The sequence below is a fragment of the Xiphophorus hellerii genome, chromosome 9 (assembly GCF_003331165.1).
Source record: "Xiphophorus hellerii strain 12219 chromosome 9, Xiphophorus_hellerii-4.1, whole genome shotgun sequence".
Taxonomy (NCBI): Eukaryota; Metazoa; Chordata; class Actinopteri; order Cyprinodontiformes; family Poeciliidae; genus Xiphophorus; species Xiphophorus hellerii.
The window spans coordinates 11,198,765-11,222,546 of NC_045680.1; the positions used below are offsets into that span (position 1 = coordinate 11,198,765).

The following is a 23,782-nucleotide window of genomic DNA, read 5'->3' on the forward strand; positions in this document are numbered from 1 at the left end:
AACACAAAATGGGAAAGAATATTAGTTCTCCTCACTGGTGTCCAGACTTATCTAATAGGGCGACACTGAAAAATGACGCAGCTGAACACACATCGTATCTGACGGCCTCAACTTGTTTGTCATGATGCAACTTTTACTCCTGGACTGGATTTTTAGAAAGTTTACACAGTACACTATGCTCAACGTCAGACGCTGTTGAACAAATATTTCCACATCACCTTTCTAGTGTGACTACATACGTTTTTGAAGACGAAATCTTCGAAGACAAAATCTTTTAGTGATTGTTGCATTTTATAGTCATCGTGAAGCGATGTTTTGATTTCTTGTATTTGACTGTCCCAAAACAAAAACTGACGAGAGATTAGCTGTTATAATTCCTATATTAGCTGCCATCCATCCATCTATACATACATATAAAACCCTATTAATTTTTTCAGTTTATTTTTTGTTTTCAAACAGTTAATTTGCTTACTTTTTTTTTTACATATTTCAAGTTTACTTAAGTATTGAAACCAATTCTGCCCAAAAACAGTTGCAAAGTCACAAGATGTAAACTACCCATAAAAAAAAAAAAAAGCCAGAAATGGTGAAACTGACATAATTTAAGAGAGTCCATGTTGGGTGTTGGGTTTAAAATCCTGTCAGGCGTTCTGCTGGATGTAGATGTCTCGTCATGCATGAAGGAGCAGGGGTGGTCTACAAGATCGGGAGTTACAAATATACACAATGCCCGGAGGCCGAAAAAAAAAAAAAAAACACAAAAGTCGGCAGGGTTAAAACGACTAACATGGGGTTAACCATCTACTACTGTAGCGGTGACTGTCGGGCCTGATTTATGACCAAGTCTTTATATCTAAGCTTTGACAGATTTATCTCTGCCACACCTCACGCACAGCAGCTCAGGACCTTCGAGTTTCCTGAAGCTCTGCTGAGCTATTTAGACAATGCAAGTTTAAAGACCTTGGTTCAAGAAAGCAGCTGTGACCTGAGCTCCTTGAGCAAACCAAACTACAGGGTTTGACAAGAGATATGTACCAACTATTTATGTGGCAGGACAAGAATGACACACAGAGAGAAAAGCAATCATTTAAAAGTCAAGGCAGGAGAGTCTGGGAAAATTGGGAATTTTAATGAGTCATTTATTCTAAAGCCAACTCTGCAGTCAAAGACAAGAAGCAAAGTCAATGTTCTGCAGCACACAGCTCTGTAAAGTTTACCTTGAACATTTTTTTTTACAAGCAGGAAAACCAGCTGAATGTTTAAAACCAATTTTAAAGGATCGCTGGATTGAGTAGTTTTATGCAAGTAAATTTACTAAACCATCTTTGTTTTACTGAGTTGTTGTAAATGTTATAATTTGTCCCAGAATGACTAGAAATATAAAACACATTTTGCTTCACCGAAGACCAGAGGTACTCTTTTATCAAAGTGACACTTCCTGCAATGGTTAACTAATCAATGATATAAATCCAACCTTGAGATTTATTTCAACATTACCATGAAAATCAAACAATCACTCACTATAGCAGTGGTGTCAAACTCCAGGCTTCAAGGGCCGGTGTCCTGAAGTTTTTAGATATGCCACAGGTACAAAACACCACAATAAAATGACTTAACTGCCTCCTTTTTGTGTATATAAGTTCTCCAGAGTCCTGCTAATGACCAAATTATTCCATTCAGGTGTGTTGCAGCAGAGGCACATCTAGTTACAGGACAGTGGCCCTCGAGGACTAGAGTTTGACAACTCTGCTCTATAGCATCTGAAGAAAACTCTACAAAGGAATGTAAATGCAGTTTTACTAAGATTACCACTCCTACTGATCCACATGTTTTCATATTGACTGAGTTTTAAAATTAACCTCCAAAAACAAATACACAAATCCTAAAAAAAACAAACAATAAGCATCAATATCAATTTACAACCAAAGGTTTAAAGTCTGCTTTTCTAATTGAAGCCCAATGCAGCAAAAGCTATTTTGATTTTGATTAGCATAAAACATTTAGATGCCGTTTCACCAGAGTTCCTAAGCTAAGGTTTGCATTGTCAAGGTTTCACTTCATGTTTTTAACTATACCAAAAAAAAAGAAATATATATATATAAACCTAACATTTTTGCAAAATTATTGAGCTTTGAATAAAATTCCCAGAAGATCATGCTAGATACCAACCTCAATTTAAGGTTGAGAACAAAATAAGATCTCACAATATTACAGTGCCAGAATATTGTTGGTGTTTATTATGAAAGCGTAAAAAATGCAGCATTTTTCAATGTCTTTTAACATTAGGGCTCCTTATATTAAGACAATGATACAAACCACATTCAGATCAGTGTTTCTCAATTCCCCAGGACCACTGCCCTGCATGTTTTACGTGTTTCCCTTCCTGACCTTAATAAATGGGTGATTAACAGGCTTCTATAGCACTTGATGGCATCCAGAAGCTAATGCTATCAGTTGAGTCTGGTGCGCTGGAGCAGAGACACATCTAAATATGCAGGTCATTGGTCCCTGAAGACCTGGATTGAAAAACACTACTCTAGACAAACCAGAACTGAATGACCAATTACAGATCCCTTAAAACACAAATTGTGGTTTTTGAATGCCTTAAGGTGTTTGTAAAAACAAAAAAGGCTCATTTGTTTTATTAGAAAACATTCCGAAACCCTGACCTCACGAAGTCCAGGATTGCGTATTATCAGACTGATGAATAATTACTCCTCTACTTCTAAACAAAGGTCAATAAGATATTCTACAAAAAGACATAAATGGAATGTTGTGTTGAAATTGCTGTTGTTGTTCCTTATCTCATGATGAGTGCTCAACACTGGATTAACCAGCCAGTGTTTATCAGTACAGCAAGACAAATCTTTACTATGTAAAAATGCCCTGTTAATGCAATCAACTGTAAATACTTTAATCTAAAATGGCATTGTTCTTTCAACAAAGATTAGACATTGAAAGGTCATACACTGGAGATGTAACATCATTATTTTTGATCAATTCAGACCCACAATACAATGATATTAAAACCACAAAGGCTGATTACAATCATGCTGTTCTGCCCTTCAAACATCCAAAGAGGTAAGCAGAGTCTTAAGACAAGGCAGAGTGACACAAAGGACCAAACCCAATGAAAACGGAGTTCAGAAATACAGGCTGTTCCTCCGGACTTGTTTTTCCAGCAACTACCTCTTTGATGTCAATCTCCACGCATGTAAAAACACGTGTAGAGATCTTGCTCTGAAAACGCTCCCCTATTTTTGATCGTAGAAGTTACATTTGTTGAGTTTTTTGGCTGAGAAGCAATTCGGGCCTGAGCGCCGACTAAAATAGACTTTGGGAAAAGATGTGACCCAGCAAAGTGCTTGATTCTCATAACGGGGCGATTAGGAGAGGCTGTGGGAGTGGGGGGGTTGGGGAAAGCTCAGTGGCAAACATGGACTTGAGTCTCTGCATGGGGCAAAGCCTGCAGTCATAACCAACTCAGGCAAGGCCCCAGCTGTGCAACTAACCAACACTGACAGCACACACCCCACCCACTCTCATATCGAAGGCCTCAGTATTCAGGAAATAAAGAGCAGCTTGTTGGAGCAGTCTGTGACTAAACTTACAAACCCTGAGTAAATAAGAGCATAGCTCAGGCTTCAGCTGTGGCAGGCCGCGACGTCTCTGCAGGGGCTGACAACAACCATGTAAAGTCAGAAAAAGATAAGTGAAAATATGTCACACTGATACGAGCATTCTCGGAAGCAGAGGTTGTTAATTTCTGCTCAACTTACACATAATTGTTACCATGAGCACAGATGAGTCAGGATATTCCCTCTCAGGGGGCTCAGTCAGCTGTGGGGCAAACATTCATGCTAAGCTACACAGGAACACCAACTATCTGCTTCATTTCATTTCACAAGGCTCAATCTTGTTTACTTCTTTGCTTAAATAAGGTGTAGAATTGGTTCCTGAGGCATGACAGCAGCCTAGTGAACTTTGCCACACAGATGGGCAGCACTGTTGTTATCAGAGCTCGTCAGCTGCTCTCCAGCAAGACTGGCCTGTCACATGCCAGCGCCTCTGTTGGGGTTAAGTGGGCAGGCCGGGAAGCTAATGAGCACATACAGTAACAGCCAAGAAATACACAAGACATAAGCGAATCAGTTACACTTTACACTCTGAGGAAATGTTCAGATCATTGATGTAATCAGACTTTAGCAAGACACTGTTTAAAATGATTAAACTATTAAAAACATATATTCTGAAGCTATTCTCAAATCCAAAATCAAAACTAAAGTTAACCATACACATGTCCATAAGGAATGTAACCAGCTGATGCAAATGTTTATCTCAAGACATTGATCAAAGGTCTCCAAACTAAGACTTAACAGCTGCTGTGTAGATGAGATGACTTTGTATATCATATCTAGCAGATTCCTGTGACAAATCACAGTTAACTCCTCTTACATACCAAGCACATGCTGCACACTGGGTGTATCGTTAGGGCATTACATTTACTGCCCCATGGTGAACTTTCCATGCTCAGAGTCTTTATCAGCTACATGGAGCCATAGTTAAGGTTCCTTATAGACATTTATGGTAAAAAGTCAAAACAACAATGAGATAGCAATTCAGAATGTGGAAATAGGTTATTATATACATTACATTATTATAACTGTAAAACAATTTTTTATATGTAAATTACCATACTGTTTTTGTAAAAACAATGATCAGAATTGTGACGATAATAGTGATACTCAGTCCCAATGCTAGCAATTAGGGTGCCTAAGCACAAATGCTTTGGGAAATTTGCAATAATTCTGAATTTGAATGCATTTTCCTTAGTAGTGGAAAATTAAGACTCACAAAGAAAACACATTAAAATGAGGAAAAGTTAAATAAATGAAATCTAACAACAAGAAATGTGATACAGAACTAGGATTCTTAAAACTCAAATCGAGTTAATTGCAGCGTCTGTAATTAATTGTATTTTAAATAAAATGATATATCGACAAAATAGGCAACATTTTCAATTCAAAAACGTTTTTTTCTGCTAAATAGCTGAATAAGGAATTTAGCAGAAAACATCTATGTCAACATGTTGTTGACATGAGCTCAACAACAATATTTGTTTTTAAACCGTTATGTAGGCTATTCAATCTGCAGATTGGTGCAAAGTGCTATTATATCCACTCAGTATTCAAATATTTCAGGAACTCCTACTGATTCACGAAAAAAATACTTTCGAAATGTGAACTGTGGATGCTGACATTAGCATTGGGAGCAATTTGTTGCAACAACATGTGTTGCATTGAGATGCTATTTTTAGATTGAATAGTTTCGGTGATAGGCCCCTTTTGCACAACTTGCACACAATAGTCCTTTCCAGTGTTTCTTCAGAAACCCTAAGAGAAACACCTTTGTCGTCCATTGCTGTTGTCTTCAGTTGCTGTTAAGCGTCAGATATAGGGGACTACCAGAAACACATTACAAAAGTTTCAGTTTGGGACTTTTTTATGTAAAAAATTTAATTGAAAGTAATTGCTCAAAAACATTTGAATGCATCAAAATCTGTGTAATTACTTATTTAAAATTAGCACAATAAAGTTCCCAGCTCTAGTTACAGACATTAATGTTCAACTGGTTGTCAAATTGCAAATTCAGTTGCAAATTATTTTAGATTAACAGACTAACGCTGCTCAAAGTAAATCACTTTTGAAGCAGTACAAATGTAAAAAGCTGAACATGGGATCATTTCTCATGTCTTTGCTGCTTGTGTGTTTATCGTTTTCATTTGTTCAAAGCACTGCATCTTCTCCCTATAAATGGTAAAATAATTCCAAGGCTTCTCTCTGTTTTTTTTTTAACTCTCTACGGTGTTTTGTCCAACCAAATGGAGCATGCGGTGACCAATCTGTGAACACTTTGATACTGATGTGAGTGCATGCATCTATGTGAATGAACAATAATTTGTGACGTACGCGTTTACATAACACACACTTGATCAATAGTTTTTTGGTATGAACTCATCTCTGATAACTCTCACTCTGCCAGAACCCTGTCAAGCCTGTAAGCAAACATGGTAATTTGCTTACAGGTTTGACAAAATGGTAAGAATGGTGACAGAATGAAACGGTAATTCACAGGTATGAAATGGGTGTACAAAGTGGCAAGGAGGCTAATTCAACCAGAACATTTGCTACAAGGTTTGTTTTGTAAAATGATGTCTCTATTTAGATGTGAAGACATCATAATGGCAGCTGCCAATCAAGATCAGGGCCGAAATAAAAGCCTTATTCTGATCCAAATTAGTCATTAGATTCCTGAATGCTAATCTCAAGAGAGCACTTAAGTTGAACTCTTTTTGTGTGATTAATTTCCCTTTGGGATCAATAAAGTTTTTTTTTGTTTTTTTTTAAGGAATCCAAGAACAAATGTCCTTTTTTCAAGTATTGAAGACTGCAGCAACTCCTACATAATGAATAAGTGCTTCAATGAGCAGATTTGTGTTGAAATGCCAATGTGTTACCCTTCCTAATCCCAACTGCTGTCTGTCTGCTTGGTGGGGATCATTCATTGACAAGCACAGGATGTGGTGGCTGAAATATTTTCCATTGTTTGGTATGGAGGTTTTTAGTTGACCTTGTTCTGGGCCAAAGCTAAGGATAGCTTAGGCCCAAAGCTAAGAACAGTCAACAGCAACACTAAAAATGAAACAATCTGAGCACAATGAAGTGACTTGTTTAGATTTTTAAGAAAAAATTTATGTTTTTTATATTAAAAACTGTTTTGGTAGATCCTCATCTTTCCGCTATTTTGATCACTTCAGCTGATAGGAATGTTGTATAATTCTGACAAGTTAAAACAGTGGATGAGAAATGAAGAGGCGGAAAAGTGTGACTCAGCAGCATAAACAGGTGATCCCACCTCCCTTAAGTAATGAGTAGAAAGTCAGTTTATATTGTATTGATCAACTCCTGAAACACTGAAAAGCTACAGAAATCCAGCACCTTTGGGCCTTTCAATTATATGAAAAAGTCATAACTTTCAACGTAATGGTTTAAGTTGGACATTTTACCTTGAAACAACCAAAATGGACCCACTGTTTTACAAGGAGACAACGATGATGATGATGATGATTAAGACCTGATTAAGTAAAAACAAAAAATATGCTTGTGCCATCTGTTTGACACCGCTGTTTCAGTGTAGTAATGGCTGTCAGTCTACACGCTACAGTGACTCACATCCGCTTCCTTTCAGAAACCTGCTTGTTGTAAGGCACGGGAGGATGTACAAGGACCCGCTGTGGTTCAACGCTGACAAGAGGAGACACTTCAGGCAAACTTGACTCGGCAAACAAAAGAGGAAGAAGACGACAGGGGAAGTGATTGACAGAATACAAAAGCAGACATCAAAGCGAAGAGGGAAACTGAGGTTCTTACAAAACTGGCAGTTTTCAACTGACTACAAGGGGCCAATCTGATTTGCTTGCATGGATGTTAGAGTCTCTTCAAAGAACAAAACCTAGGAAGTTTAAACTGTCTTTACTTCAATTACAATTCTGTTAACTTTTTTTATTATAAGCTTTATACTTAGCAAATAATAAAATATAACCTAACATAATAAATTAGAGTTTTATAATCAAATACTTTCAATTTCAGTAAAGCTGTAAAATATAGTAGCTTACAAAAGTCCCAGGTCACTCGTTATTTTTGCCTCCTGTGAGGTAGATTTTCTTAAGATCTTACAACATGGTTAACTGAGGAAATCTGAATGTTTTACAAAGTTTTCTTTTTGGTTTAGGAATTGGAGAAAGTTGGACAGTTGTTTGTGTTTGCGCAATAACTTCTCATCAGATTAACAGCATTCAAAACGCAGTGCAAAACAGTCCCAGAAATATATATAATATGTATTGATGCCATGACATGTTTGAGAATTCATTGTTAAAATAATATACAATGACAGAAAAAAAAATTGTAATAAGTTTATTAATGGTTAGTGGTTAAAAAGAAAATTAAGTGAATAAATAGCATGTTTATTTTACAGCAAAATATGTCACAAGCTAAAGGTTAGAATAGATTATGTATGAGCATTGTTAATTTATAGCCATTTAGTTAAATATTTCTAATTCTCCAGAGTCAGCTTTTAAAAGTAGGTCAATGGATTTTCAAGTAATCCTAATTAAAAACCAAGACTGACAACTTTTAAACTTTAAAACAAGTATGTGTTGCCTTGTTGTGTGCAAACAGATAGTGACTGAATGGTCAGCTGTCTATGTTTGGTCTGTTTACACAATCAGAGTGCAGAGAGCAGCGACTTAACAAGAACATCTTTTTGCACCAGTGCAGGATGCCTGCTGAGTGAAAAAATGCCTTCTGATAAAAAGCTGTACATAGGCAGCTCTTGAAATCAACTTTTCAACTCCAGCGTAGCAGTTTGATACCACAACACACAAAGAGAGCCAGAGAGCATACAAGGAGTCAAAACCGCCAGAGAACCAGATTGGACGATGGGCTTCATTGAAAATTCGGAGAGAGGATGCATGACTCAAGTGCAGCTGCCTGCCATGCTTTCCACACATCCTCATTACTCACAATGAAGACATGCAGAACTTTGGGAGGGCCTGAAGCTCTGAAACCTCATTGTTCAGCCCCATTTGAGTCAAACTTAACACAAAGCTTCACATTTTGAAACAGCATCTGCTCAACATTTTTAGAGTTAAAGACATTTACGGTATATGCCACAGACTTCCAGTCGACACAATTTCATTCCTAAGGGCAAAACCCCGATATGTGGTCGGCCTTTAAAATCTTCTTCCACTCAAAACGGCTCAGTCATTTCAGTACTACAACAAAGAACATCTAAAATGCCTTTCACAGATCTCTATTGCTGTTTCACAGAAAATGGCAAAAAAGAATGTGACATGCAAAATTTGCTCTAACTGTGGCATTCAACTCTTGCAAAGTAGCAGTCTATTAACAGACATAAAATGGCCTCTTTCTTTTTCACTTCCTTAATCCTGTATCAAAATATCTGCTTAACGGTAAAGCAATGAGTAGGGCAGATGATCAAAAAAGTGAAGACAGATTTCTGAGGAAGTGGCCTTTGACGGACCTTTGTTGATAAAAAAAAAAAAAGAACTGACTTATTTTAGACACAGACTTCAGTCTTTATTCACGTAAGCCTGACTGAATTTTGCTTAACTCACCTAAAGAAAGAAAGTTTTCTTCTGCTTTTATAGTTGAGCAAGCTGACAATGATCTGCACATAAAGAAGCAAATTGACTTGAGATCTTCAGACACCTAGGCCTCCCAGATATCCATCATGTTGGGCAAAACCATATGCAGCATGTTTCACATGTTGGGGCAGAGCATAACACTTCAGAATATTAAATTGTTGAGTCTTTTGAAAACTATATTGAAGAGTCATCAGATTGAGCTTCAGTGATTGAATGTAAATATATGAAAAACTAATTCAGTTTGAATATTAGCACTCACTCGGGTGCCTGAGCTAACTTTTTATTTTCTCACATAAAAATGTGTAAATATGCATTTCCTAGCCCTTTGGATCCAGTGAAGAAAACACCTCTGATGCCACTACTCTGCTTCAGTTAAACATCCAACAATCCAGAGTTGTATCAATGTCACTGTCACATGACCAAACAAATGCCACATGGCCCTCCACCCAAAAACAAACACACAAATGAAACCAAAAAGAAAATAAACACTAGTTATTAATATCGGCCCAGTTCTACTATTAAAACCAAAAAATTACCAACATCAATAGATACCAATGTTAATGCTGATATGTTGTGTAACCGTAATTTAGGCTAGGATTGCATATTAGCCAGAAAACTTCATATGTGCATATTAATAAGCAGTATTTGAATCCAGATTAAATATAATAGCCTACCGAATATTGTACCTAAGCAGTCATTTATGATGCAACACTGACTCAGTTTATCAGTTGATCTACACCCAGGATAGATCATCCTTGTTCTCATAACATGCTGCTTACTGATTCAAAAAATAACTAAATTAATAACTTAACCTAGCGTAAATAAATAAATAAATAAATTTTTAAAAAGTGAGCCAACAGAGTTGTCATTTAAAGTTTTTTGGTGTGGAAAAATGTTGTTATTTTGGGCTATTTTTGAGTCTTCCTTGTCTCACATTTATTTTTAAGACATCATTAAAGTTGCATTAACTTAATCAAAGCCACAGAATTTAAGTATCTTTGGGAAACTTATGGTGTTTTCACACCTGATAGTTCAGTAGACTCGGTTTGATCGGGAATCAAAATTACAACATACTGTATATTACATGTTCAGCTGGTTCAATTTATTTTCACACTCCACTGTCACCAAGCCAAAACCTTCGAGCAATAATCTTCGCTTGTGGTGGCATTGCACCATAAACTACGGAAGGAAACGACACAAAAAAATAATACTTTTTTTTTTTTAACTGCAGATGAAGACGTGAAGAAGTGATTTTCTTCTACATGAGATGCAAAGAAAAATGGAGTGGTGTCAGATCTTAGTGGTTGTAGGATTTCTCTCCCACTAGTACTAGACTCAGCCTTTGTTTCAGTTGTATTTACCCAGAATACCCTGTTGTATAGTCCGCCTCCAACTTTTGGAGCGCGCTCTGGTCGATTTGCAATTCATATATGCATTTGAACTGCACCACGGTTCACTTCAACCAAACAGAGACCTTGGTTTTTAAGCGAACCAGAGGTGGCAGTTTTTGGTCGGCACCAAAGTTCGATTTTACATTCACATGTCCCCAAACAAAGTGGACTCTCAAGGCAAACTAACTACAGTTTGATTAAACAGAGTGAAAGCAACCTTAATTAATGACCAATGATTCTTGTATAAAAATACTCCTGATTCGACAAGTTCAAATTGATTGGACTAATTGAATGGCTATATCTGACTAAATGAAATATAGCTATAATGAAAAGCCGAAGTTGTGCATTAATTTGGACATAGCATAATGCTTACATTCAGTACACTCCTCTACTCCTTGTAACAAATGAGAAGATGCCAAGATATTGTTTTGCTTGCAGAGCATCTTCACACATACTTCATGTGCTATATCCACTTGTAATGAGAGATTTAACCTGTTCTGCACTGACAGCACGTTGGAACGAGAACAAAGACCAACATGTTTCACTTGCCGACCTTCTTCTTACAACAATGCAATTCCTAACTGATTTAATTACCGTTTTCCAGCATGAATAAACATAGCCTTAATGGAGAAAAAGAATCACAGTTGTTTACTTGCCACTACAGTACAGAGTCACTCTGAATGGAAGTAATACCCCAACATCATCTGGATGGGTGTACGGCTACTTATTCAAACTGTTTTTCTTTAACTTCTGGACATTTTGGAACCAAAAAAGAAGAAGGAAAGATTTTGTAACGACTGGACAGGACATTTGGGGGGAACCATCAAAAAAAGGAAAGTCCTGCCCTTTGCCTTTAGAAAAATCATGGTTGTCATAGCAGGCATGAAAAACAAAGTTGAAAACCAGAAATGAGCAATACTAGGGCAGTTCCAGGAGACATAATTATCAGCAGCCAAAGCTGGTGAACTTATAAAGCTGCTGATTGCTCAACGCCTAAACCCCAACCACAAGTTTAAAGCCAAGTCCAAGTGCCAAGTCCAAGTACAAACTAAAGCTTCTAATGAAAAGCGGCTTTGTTATTCACAAAAAAAGGAAAGACAATGATGTGAATGGAAAACTGTCTACAACATCGGGAACCGAGAGAGTGAGGGGTTAACCGTTTTAAGGGACATAAGAGGGCGGCAGAAGGGGGGCAGTTCCCGCGGTTCTGGGCCAATAAACAAAAGCGTCTGCTCAGGTCCTCCTCTGAATCATCATTCAGTTACAGCCATTAAGCGTTCCAGAAACATGTCCCCAAAAAGTAAATAAATGTACAAAGATATCCGCTGCCTTGAGCTCACATGTAGCAGAACCAAATCATAATCAACCAAACAAGTAATGGTAATATTTACTTGAATGATGACTCAAGTAAATATTCAATTTACTTTATAACAGAATCATACTGCTGCACAAGCAATCTACTATACTCATGTTCTCTATGACACTTCATTTTTTTCCACAGGCTTAAAATAATACAATGCAATTTGCTGGGTTTCCTTAGAATGTTTTTTTTAAACAATTTGAATATTTAACTGGACTTAACTGCATTGTTTGAAGGATGGGATCAATTGGAATGTATGTATAATTGGACTGAATTAGAGTTATATAAATAATCTTGAACTGAATTACATAGGAATGATGAGGGGAGCTCCTTTAGCATCACATGGCTGTATTTTTCACACTAATATTTCCCAACAGCCAAATTCATATCTGTTTTACACAAGAAGAAGGTGTATAAATCATCTTTCAGCCATGTGAAGTTAAGTGCACAGCAACATGTGTTCATATTTAAACAAGAGAAAGATGGGCTCCCATTTTGTGAGAGAAAAAAAAATGGAATAAAGACTTTGTCTTCTAATAAGATAGCCATTTAAGGTGTCGCTGCACCAAAATAATAACTTAATACTCCCATCAAGGTGTATTAATTGAAAACAGGGCATATATCTGCCACTGAAATGAGAAAACAACCAAATAAGCAACAATTATCATCTTCAAGTGAAGTGAACTTCTGCATTACTTTTAGAAGTAAATGCAAATCAAATAAACTTTCAGTTAAATCAATTAAGATCGGTTATGTTATGGGGACTGTTCTGGAACCTATAGAGATGATGGTGCAAAGAAGGATTCGTCAAAAAATTAACAACATTATGGATGACAATTAGTATCCTCTTCATCAGACTGCTACACAACAACAGTATGTTTGGTCAGAGGCTATTAGAGCTGCTGTAATAAAGACAGCTACAGGAGCTCCTTCTTGCCCACAGTCATCACAGGGGTGTCAAACTCCAGTCCTCAAGGGCCGGTGACAATGCAAACCTTAGCTTAGGAACTCTGGTGAAACGGCGTCTAAATGTTTTATGCTAATCAAAATCAAAATAGCTTTTGCTGCATTGGGATTCAATTAGAAAAGCAGACTTTAAACCTTTGGTTGTAAATTGATATTGATGCTTATTGGGGTTTTTGGTTTTTTTAGGATTAATGTATTTGTTTTTGAAGATTCATTTTAAAAGTTCTCAGTTTATATGAAAACATGTGGATCAGTAGGAGGGGTAATCTTAGTAAAACTGCATTTACATTCCTTTGTAGAGTTTCTTCAGGTGCTATAGAGCATCTGAAGAAAACTAGAGAACTAGAGGTGTCAAACTCTAGTCCTCGAGAGCCACTGTCCTGTAACTAAATGTGACTCTGCTGCACCACACCTGAATAGGATAACTAGGTCATTAGCAAGGTTCTGGAGAACTGATCTACACAAGGAGGAGGTAATTAAGCCATTTCATTCCAGTGTTTTGTACCTGTGGCACATCTAAAAACTGCAGGACACCGGCCCTTGAGGACTGGCATTTGACACCTGTGATCTACAACAACTGTGAAGAAACTCGAATAAACTGAACAATATTTAATTTAATTAAATTTTGAGTTAATCACATCCTCTGAAGCAAAACAATCTGCGTAGCTACTTTGAAAATAAATCACTGAATGTTGAATTTGCACTATCACGCTTCAGTTTTTTTTTTTTTTTTAATATTTGATTTTATGTGCCTAACAAAAACTAAAATATGCTACTAAATTTTTAAAAACCCTTATCAATTATAAAGAAATATTGGTGTATGTAGAATATTATATATCAAAAAAACCTTGCTTACAACCACAACCTGATACTTGAGGTCGGAAATCCTTGCTTGACAGTACAGTATAATGTGTCCTCTCAAACAAATCTCCATTTGCTTTAAATGTAGGGCGGAACACTGACAAAAACAAATCACACAATGTCAGAAACTTTAAACTAATCCCTAGAGAACAACATCAAAGTCATGTCAATCCAACTCCGAACTGTACTTCCCACAGGGTTGGTAGATATTGCGAAAAACATGCTACAAGTAGGCCAAAATGTACCAAAATGTTCTTTCGCAGAGATTAAAGCAAATCATACCTGCTGGACTGACGGGTTAAATAATACCTGTGATACAGAGTGTTGTGATCTAGGAATCAGTAAAGGTTTGCAATAAAGACAGCTGCCAAACTCCAACTAATCCTCAAATCAATCAAGTTCTTGTTCTTTCTTTCTTTTTTTTTCTTTTTTGACAGCTGCATTAAAACGATTCGTGTCAGAGTTAAAACCACTTTTCTTTTATGAATTGAATTAAGTGTAAATCATTTTAAGAACTGGTCCAAAGGTGGTTATTAACAAGAATAAACCCCATAAATCACCTTCACTTAGCCGTTTGTGTGACATTTAAGCGTGTGAGAAGACCATTTTATTTTGTCTGCAACAAAGTTTTCCCTTTTTGGCGGTGACATCACATGCAGGCAATTTGATAAATCTCAGGAGGTTTGGCAGCTGGTTAATATTGTTGACCCACGGTAACTGACTCATTGGTGATAAGAGAGGTAATATTTCTATCTACATGCTTCTGACTGTACAGCTGTTATCAATCTTTTTCAGGGAGATACATATGCCTTTTTTTTCCCTGGATTACACTGTATCGCTGCATAGATAAAGCTCTTTTAATGTTACTCTTGCTCATCTTTGCTCATTCATACAGTTCAAATAAAGGCAGAGTCCATTCATTTCTGCCTAGGGGCAATAAGTCCTCTAGTGTTCACAGAAAATGCTTCTTTTTAATATATTCCACTCTAAAGATGCTTTCCTGGAGCCTCATTGTGCTATATTTATAAATTCTTTCACATTCAGCCAAATTATGCTACCTACCCTGCCCACAATTCATAAATACACTGTCATCGACATACTGAAAACACCAAAACCTCATTCATTTTTCACATTGTAGTGCATGCTAAACCCTATTTGTGAGGGAAAACGGGAAATTCATTGCATTCTTGAAGCATTCAAGTAGATTTCATCAAGCATCTGCAAAAACTACCCATGTGTGAAGGGGCCACATGGATAACAGACAACATGTGATTGCATCACAAACAGGAATCACAAAGGAAACAGAAAGTCCATCAGTATATCTCAATGCATCACAGACCACAAAGAGTTTGCTGCCAGCTTCATGTGGTTAGTATTAGGCTTGAGAATGATTTGGTTACATTTATTGATGATTCATGAAAATTACAGTAAAAATGACCCATACTACGCACAAGCGTGGTTACTAATATCAAGGTAAATGAAGGTTTCAAAAAGTTCCATTTCCAAAAGAGCAAATATTTTCCATCACATTGTTCCTACGCCTCAAAGTCCTTCCAACTGAGATCCCAGAAAAAGGTATGGAGGGAACAGAGATGTTCCCAGCTAACATGGAGGTTTGAGTAACAGAACCATTCCCCTCCCCAACCTGTTGCTTTGCACTGCTGACGAGTTGGCTAAATAAAAGAACACAATCATTTTCCTTACATACAAGGTCAACTTCAGCTCAAATGGATTTTTTTTCTTTGCTTCAGTAAATCATATTGCGAAACTCTCAGTCAGCCCATGGCAAGTCTAGGAAAGTTTTTGCATATTAAACACACTTTACATTAAGCAAATGTTTTTTTCTTAATGATGCCCCCAAAACTTGCCCAGAGTATTCACCACAAATGAGCATCAGCACACGGGCCATGTGTACACGTGAGGCACGGTAACGTGAAAGATGACTTAGCCTACAGGTGCGTGCAATTATACGGGTAAGTTACCAGACAATCACAACAGAATGATATTCACGTGCTACTACAGCTCCGAATATGTCACGCTTAAGCTCACTGTAATTATTTTTTCCATCATTGTCGCTGGGGACACTTAGAACTTCAATCAAAGAAAAAGGTCAGAGGATAAAAATTTGTCAAAATGCTTCAAGAAAAATATAAAAAGGAAAATATAAGACAAAATGTAGAAACTCTGACATCCCCCGTGGAATGTCAAACTGAAATGAAGGTCAATGATCCACGGGGTTTTTTTTAGGTTTATTAGAGACATCCATGAAGACATACAGATGGGAAGATGAAATGCACATCATTTTAAGCTATAATGTTCACTACTTAACACTTTAGGTATTTTGTTTTTTTTGTTTGTTTTTTTTAAATGAAATTTCTGGGTTTAACTGAGTCCATAAAAACACAAACTTTAGACTCTTCATTGCCGAGTGTTGTTGCAAATGACATCATTGGAGCTTTGACCACAGCCTCTCTGTGCTCACGGTCTGCTTACACTCCCACTTTCCTGCCCTTATTCACACCCTCAATAGTGAGGAACAGACTGACAATAGAGACACACCTAACTTGGCTAGAACCCAACCAGACATTAACCAGCTAGAGTGAGACTTGACCATCAAGAAGGGGCTTAAACGAGGCAACAAGCAGCTATGTTGAAGAGGCAAGTTGGGTTTGATAGATTTCTTTTCTCCCTGAATAAATCATAATTAGTCTACAACTCATGGTTGTTTGATGATATGAAAACATACAAGTGTCACAAAATAAGTCGTTCAATGAAGTGTGCTCCCCTCTTCACAAACAAATGAAAACCAATCAAGAAAAAGTTGCTTCCACATAACATTTACTCTGTTGTGTAACTCAGCCACCACTGTTGATTCACTTGAGTAAATGTAACGAGCTATGAAGTAATCACCATCAATCCACGCTCAGACAGTAAAGTGAGGGGTGGTCTACCCAGGGAAAAGGAATTACAGCAAAGGCCGAGTGCTCCGATTAATGGGAACCAATTTGTCCCTGGGGGAGCTTCATCACTCCACTTGGCAAAGATGAGGGGCACTGAGCCCAAACCCAAACCATTTCAAGCTGAAGGGAAATCATTGTTATCTCTCAGCTCCACCCCCACAGAGCCTTGTTCCACTTTGTGATGAACTCTAATTCAAAACAGAACAATGAAGCTCGGAGCAGATTCCTCAGGGAGACCGAGTTTGTACACAGAACAATGGTCCCGCTGCCAAGAGGAGAAAATTTTAAAAATCCCTGTCAAGTCATGTATGGGTGTGTTGTTTGAAATATGTTTGGTCGTCAAAAACATTTACAGGAAAGTTATGAGTGAACAAGGCGTTTTAATTACAGCTGAAAACAGTTAAAATTGTGGTTCTGGCTGCCAACTTGCCTTTGGGTCCACAAACCTCCCTGGAAGTTTTGTGGCTTAAGATATGAAAGCATCTGGATTTCTTCATAAGGAGCTAAAACAATCCTTTCTCACAGAGTGAGTAAAAGATAAGACATATTAAGGTAGATAATTAAATATTTTCATATGTCTGGGTTTAGACAAGACTATTAAAAAGGAGCTCCTCCTCATTTTTTTTACAGTTGCATATATAAGTGATGATAAATGCTTAGAAAAGTTTCATCTATTCCAGGTAGGAAGGCGTTGTGAGAATAGAGGATAATGGACACTAGAACAAAAATATCTTCATGAAAAAGGGGTTACATTCCAACAGTTATTTAAGTGAATAAATGTTTCTGAGATTTAAAACAGCCAAAAGTTTCATGACGGGCTTTAAAGTTCATTTGTAGCAGAAAGAAATGCTCATCTACTGAACCTGGTCCATCCCAAAACCAAGATTCAAAATAGTTAAATCTATTCTTTGGTTTTAGCTTTACAATAAGCCCACATAATTATTGAAACATCATACTGCTTTAAAGGGAAGTGTCAAGACTTCTTGAATGAGGGTCTTATAAAGGCTTTAAGCGGTCAATATGTAACATACATAGATACTTTTCTTTGCACCTTTCTGAAGTTTTAGCCAGACCAGGTGACAAAACTAGCAGCTAATCCAAGTAGAGTTTAGAACTAAATGGACTGCTGTTTAATAGATTTATTTTTCTAAAAATCCCCTCTCCAAAAACACCAGAGTTTAAGTGAAAGTCATTTTTTGAACCACATCAAACAGAACTTGATGATTTGTTTTATTTAGGAGGCATCAATGAGCTTCTTGTGGTAAATCTGTACTTTGAACATAACGTGAAGCATTTTCAGGCAGAATACCCATCAAACAGAAAAGAACAGTGTCACTTAAACCTCCGTCATATGTTTGATTCTTACACTGATTTACTTCTGTATCAACCAATTACTCTGACCTGAGAGACTCTTTATACCCCATTATTAGGTTGTGTTAAGAACAGGAAGATCATGGTGGTGTCCAGCCTCCCACCATCTCTTGTGTAAGTAGTCATGGGTTTATGTGCAAAATAAAATGACATTTGCAAAAACAAAAATATTCTTTTGAAAGCTTCTGCCTCTGGATCAAATTATTCTGGATTTATACTAAATGAAGATGCCAACAAAGTTCTCTTTTGTAGATTAGATATTATCTGCTTATAAGCTTTTAAAAGGACAATTGGTTCAAAAACCTCCTCTATAAACAATGTACCCAAGGGTTTCATGTTGCTGCGATCTAAAGGATGCGCCAGATCAGATCAGTTGAATAGAGGCTGCTATGTTTTGCTGGCTTGGCCTGGACAGGTTACACAGCTTGGTCTGGACTTTTAAGGCCAAGATAAACCCTTAAGTGCATAGTTTTAAGTAAAGCCAATTTACAATCTCATATAAAAACAGGGAATTCGCAGGAAAGAAGCAAAACTCCTCAAAGGTGGAGCACGAGTCAACACTACGTTAAGCTTATGCTTCAAAGCTGACAGCTCCTTCTGGGCTCCTTCAGAGAGCCAGAGCAGAAGGCAGTGAGCATCCTGCTGGTTCAGTCTGGCCATGTCACTGCTGCTACGGAGCGGATTACGTGCCAGCTATTGTTGCAGCAAGTGTGTGTTAGAGAGATGTCCATCCTGTCCCTCTCTCCAACATGCCCCGTCCTGCCAGGATCTCTCCAGTTCCCACATACACCCACTGATATCTCTGCCTTTCATGCATTAAAACAGATGAATGACAACTAAATTGATAACAGCTGTTACTGTTTAAATCAAACTCTGCGATGTTTTCCACATAATCAAGATAAAGCCAAACTGATGCTGCTTGGACAAAGATCTTTGTAAATAATAATTAACTCGGTGTTCTAAAGACCATAAAAATCCCAACTCAGCATCACATATTAAAACACAAATTATATCCCACACACTGACTGGATCATTCATAACAAGTCCAGAACAAAGCGCACAGACAAACACAGAGGCCTCCACAAGACAGACGATGCACGTGTGTGGACGCCAGCCCTCATTTTAGGTTATTCTTGGCTCAAGCATCACCTCGGCGGCAGCACAGCTCGCAGCCAGAGTGTTGCAACATGTCAGCTCAAGCTCCAAACAGTCCTAAATAGAGTGTGTACATTACAGGAGTCCTATAGGAGAGTCTGTATTTATAGGGTTTAAAGTTAGGAGGTTGGGAAAGGTGCCCAGAGTAAACACACAGGCTGTCTTTCCCCAAGCAGAGCAGAGAATAGAAGCCAATCTCTTTATGATTGGCACTTACTTCAATCCCAGTAGCAAAGCACAGGTTGTCTTGTAGCATATACAGGGGATTTTTAATACCCAGAAGCCCCAAACACACTGGTAGAGTAGCATAAAGAGAGAAATTACCATTCAGTTTAGGCACACAAGCTGCTGAAATCTACCGTCACACCCTTTTTACAGTTTAAATTTGTCTCAATGAGAGTTCAGAGAAAGTATTCGGTTTTCTCTGGCTGGATGTAGCAGAAAGTAAATCTGCTTTACCCCTCCCCCACTTGTTGCTTCACACTGCTAGTTAGCTGGCTGAAAGAACGCAGCTGCCTGCAGTTCTCATTTACAGACAAGAGCTGTTTGGAAAGAAATCTTACAGGTCACAACAGACACATATTCAAGACCTAGAAACAAAATCAATTCATTATATAGTTAAGTCACTCAGCTAACGTTTCTTTTTTCTTTTTTTTTTTTACAGCAAACAAACTACGAGCTGCAAGTCTGCCAATCAACCAATAGCTGAGTAGGTGGACCTGCAATAACTCTGAGAACAGCCCATCAGCAAAAAGGTATAACATTCATAACATTCTGCAAAAACTACAAATAAATTTAGCACATTCATATTTAATTTATTTATTTATGTCAATGTATCAAAACAATAATATAGATAGCATTTTTATTACTGTAATAATCCATGTGAGGCTGTTTAAGCAGCAGAAGTAAAAATTGTTACTCTACTAGTTTTAAATAAACTATGATAATGTTACACATTTTGCTTTAAAATTTTGTGTAATTATCATGATATTGAGGTATTTTTATTCAATGTTATCACAAAATGAGAATCTCATACTGACTTATGCCTACCCTAGTGTTTAAATTCCCCATTATTGGCAAAATATAGTAGTAATAAAACGCCTAATGTAAACTAAGTTCAAGTGAGAGGCATTTTCCACAGTATTTAGTGCTATAGAGTAAAACTGAGATCTTTAGTTTAAGGGCAAACTTCCATTCAATACTTTATTCTATAAATAATAAGTTCAAGTGGTATAATTTTCCCCTGACACAAGGAAATAAAGGCGTACTGTATTACTGATTGCCTACAGGGAAAAACACGGATGATTGACATGAAAAATAAACCATCAACTGGATTTATAACCTCTTACCCGTCTCCATCCTCATTCATTGTAATCTGGATGCCGAAAAAGCTGTTGACAGCCGGACTGGTCAAGCTGAGGCCCTCGCCAATAGGAGACTGCACATGGTCTTTCACTGCCCCCACACCAACACTCTGCTGAGGTAGGGCTTCGGTCATCTTCCAACCATCCTCCGCCGGATTAACGACTCCTCCGTACGCTCCCTGCAGCTGGATGAGTCCCACTACACCAGGCGCCTGACTGGACACACCTGGAGGTACGCTGGTCGTATTTGGCACTGTGGCAGGCACGTTCTGGCCACCGCTGTGGATAGAGACGGCGGTCGCGGATGGTGCAGGGGCGCTGCCCGCACCCCCTGAAGGCTGCTGTTGTGTGCTTCCTGAAATTACATGGGCCATGACTGATGCATTGGCCACCTGATGCATGAAACTCAGATCTCCACTGGGCCCTTGTGCTCCTGGACCAGCAAGGGTGAACTGAGGTGATGATACCTGACTGGTGGAGCCTATGGAGGAGGACGTAATAGGAAGATTCTGGGTGCTTGACCCAAAGTGTTGCTGGCTAGGAAGGGGAGAATAGACAAACTGCTGGGGAAGCGAAGCAGGAGGTATGATGGCACCATGGTGCACACCATTGAGGCTGTCAGGTATGAAAGTCTGGGGGGTACCGGGCAACATGGTTACCTGAGCCTGTTTGGATTGCTGTGATGCTGCTGCTGCTGCATACCCCGTGGGCTGGAAGGCACTTGCTCCACTCCCAATCTGAGGAGACAAACTGTAGCCCTGCTGCAGAGACTCTGGAGCCTGAGAGTGGGTGTGGAGTCCAGTGGAGACAGAGTAGCCACCATCTGTGGAGTTCTCCAGAGCCTGTGCAGGAAAAGCACTGCTACCGACAATAGAATTACAAGTTGCTCCTAGCCCACTGTCTCTGTCCACACTGTGATCGACGGATGGAGAGGACTTCAGGCTGTCCACAGTCCGATGAACTCCTGAATCCGATTCTTTCACATAAAACTCAGTACAAGTCCATCTGCCCCGTCTGAAGGGCTCTCCATTACTATGGTCGAGTTTAATGACTCTAAATCGAGAACTACAACTGTTGCTGGGCGCTGTGTGGCTCATGCTGGTAATAACAGCTGTAGCACTGGTTACTATGTGGGAGCTGGGGGCAAAAGGCACACTCCCCCCTACATTATGTGGGGTGTTACGACCACTGGATGTAGATTTCATAGAGATCCCCCCGATAAAAGGGCTTGTAAAAGGCAGCTGGCCCTCCTGATTCTCCCCAACGCAGTTGTTCAAAGTGTCGACTGGTGAGATCCGGTCACACCCCCCCGGCGACCTGGGATCAGTCCTGGGTTCCTGCGGATCGTCCAGCCGCTCGCTACCGTCCCCAACAACGATCCCGCCCGCCTCCGGCTCACTTTTCTGAGCCGGAGTTACACTCGTAATCTCGAAGCAACTTTTCTTCTTTCCTGTTATTTTCGACATCGTTAGAGATTCGGGTTGCCCAGAGGAAACGGAGTGCTGCACTAACGTGTTGCGAAGCAGTTCACAGCTGAAGCATGGGATAAAGGCACGTACCGTCACAGCACATTTCCTCAGAGTTCATCTTTCAATCTGCTGTCCAGAAAAAGTGTACAAACCCCCAAGGCCGGACCCCGAAGAGAAGGCTCGGGGTGTGTGGTCCCAGTGTATGTCGGCCTTCCTTGTATCCGGGCAGCGAAGTAGTAAACAGGCCCTTGTCAAACTTCTGTCTGAGCAGCAACCACCGGTACTCTAGTCTGAGGCGGGCCCAGCCTCTCAGCGGTTCAAGTATTTCTCACCACTTAGCCAAGATAGCTGCTGTCGGCTACTTTCCTCTGCCTCTGTTGGAGCATATGCGCCATCGCGATGTAAACAAACTCAGTCGCAGTTTCAAAAAATTAGTACACAATCCCAGCAGCAGACGAAAGGGAGCGTTTCTCAAAGTTTCTCCGGAAAGTTTGCCTCTCTTCGCGTGAACAGCACTTCTCCGGCAGGTAGCTGACAGAAACAGCTTCTTCCCCCCCCCCCGCAGCGGCACCGAGCTAACGGGCAGCTAACTGCTCCTGACTGCCGCTCAACCGCTCCGCAACATGCCAAGAACCGAGAGCATCACGAGGCGGGAGGTCAAACGCATCCTCTGTTACCTCCAGCAACTTCATTCAGTCAGAAACTCCAACTGTATACGCCCTCCATGGAGTTGGAGCTCCAAGAAATTGCGAAATTAATTTTAAATGGCTAAGAAGTTAAACATTCACTGTCGTCACTTCCGGTAAGCGTCACACCCGGTAGTCGGAAAAGGGCTGTTAGTTAAAAAAAAAAAAAAAAACTCTCTCATATTAATTTAACTTTTTTCAAATAAAATATTTATATTAGTGAAAGGGGAAATTATACATTTATTGATAATATTTTTTCAGATAAAATTCAAAATGCCAGCATTGCTTCTGTTCTGTTAATTTCTTTTCATCAAAGCTTCTGCTTTTCCAACTTTCCTCTCTATACACAGTAGAAGCGTTTCTTCCCGGTTGTGATTATGTTAGAAAAAAAAGTTCACTAGAAAGCACACGATAAACTGAAAATGTCTGCCATCATATAACTGAGTTACTTTCCTCCTACATTTCCATTTCCTTGAGCTTGATGTCGCTCACTTCCATCCATCCAATGGATGAGGGGGACGTATTCAATAATTGAAATATTACTGAAAAGCCCCAATTATTTTAGGAACTTATCACAAAGTGAAACATATTATATAGACTAATTACACATAGATGGATGTTTGAAAGCCTTTATTTCTGTTAATTATGAGGATTTTTTATGGAAAAAAATACCATTTAGAATTAAAACCTTACATGAGATATTAAAAATATTTTAAATAGAAAATTTGGGTTTAATGAAACTTGTGCTTAATATGTCCTTATAGCTTGTTTCCTTCAAAGGGTACTTTTAGGTTCATCTTATTAAATATGACTGTATAGGATTAGATAAAAACTATATACATATCAAGTTTATTTGTGTAGCACATATCAGCATAAAGGCAGCTCAAAGTGCTTTACATCATAAAATCACACAAACATACAAAGTCATGAAACACAATCAACAATTGAAGCATAACATTTTGTCTGGTGGCAT

The 23,782-nt window shown here is 38.6% G+C and overlaps 1 protein-coding gene across 1 annotated transcript in view; it reads right to left on the reverse strand.

Annotated features, from left to right (window-relative positions):
• The window catches only part of tsc22d2 (TSC22 domain family 2), a 36,441-nt gene extending 13,541 nt beyond the window's left edge, over positions 1-22,900 (reverse strand). Inside the window, exon 1 of the mRNA XM_032571641.1 lies at positions 20,640-22,900. Within this exon, the coding sequence (XP_032427532.1) occupies positions 20,640-22,120 (1,481 nt within the window). The 5' untranslated portion in view covers positions 22,121-22,900. The remainder of the gene's footprint in view (positions 1-20,639) is intronic.
• Between the last annotated feature and the right edge of the window lie 882 nt (positions 22,901-23,782).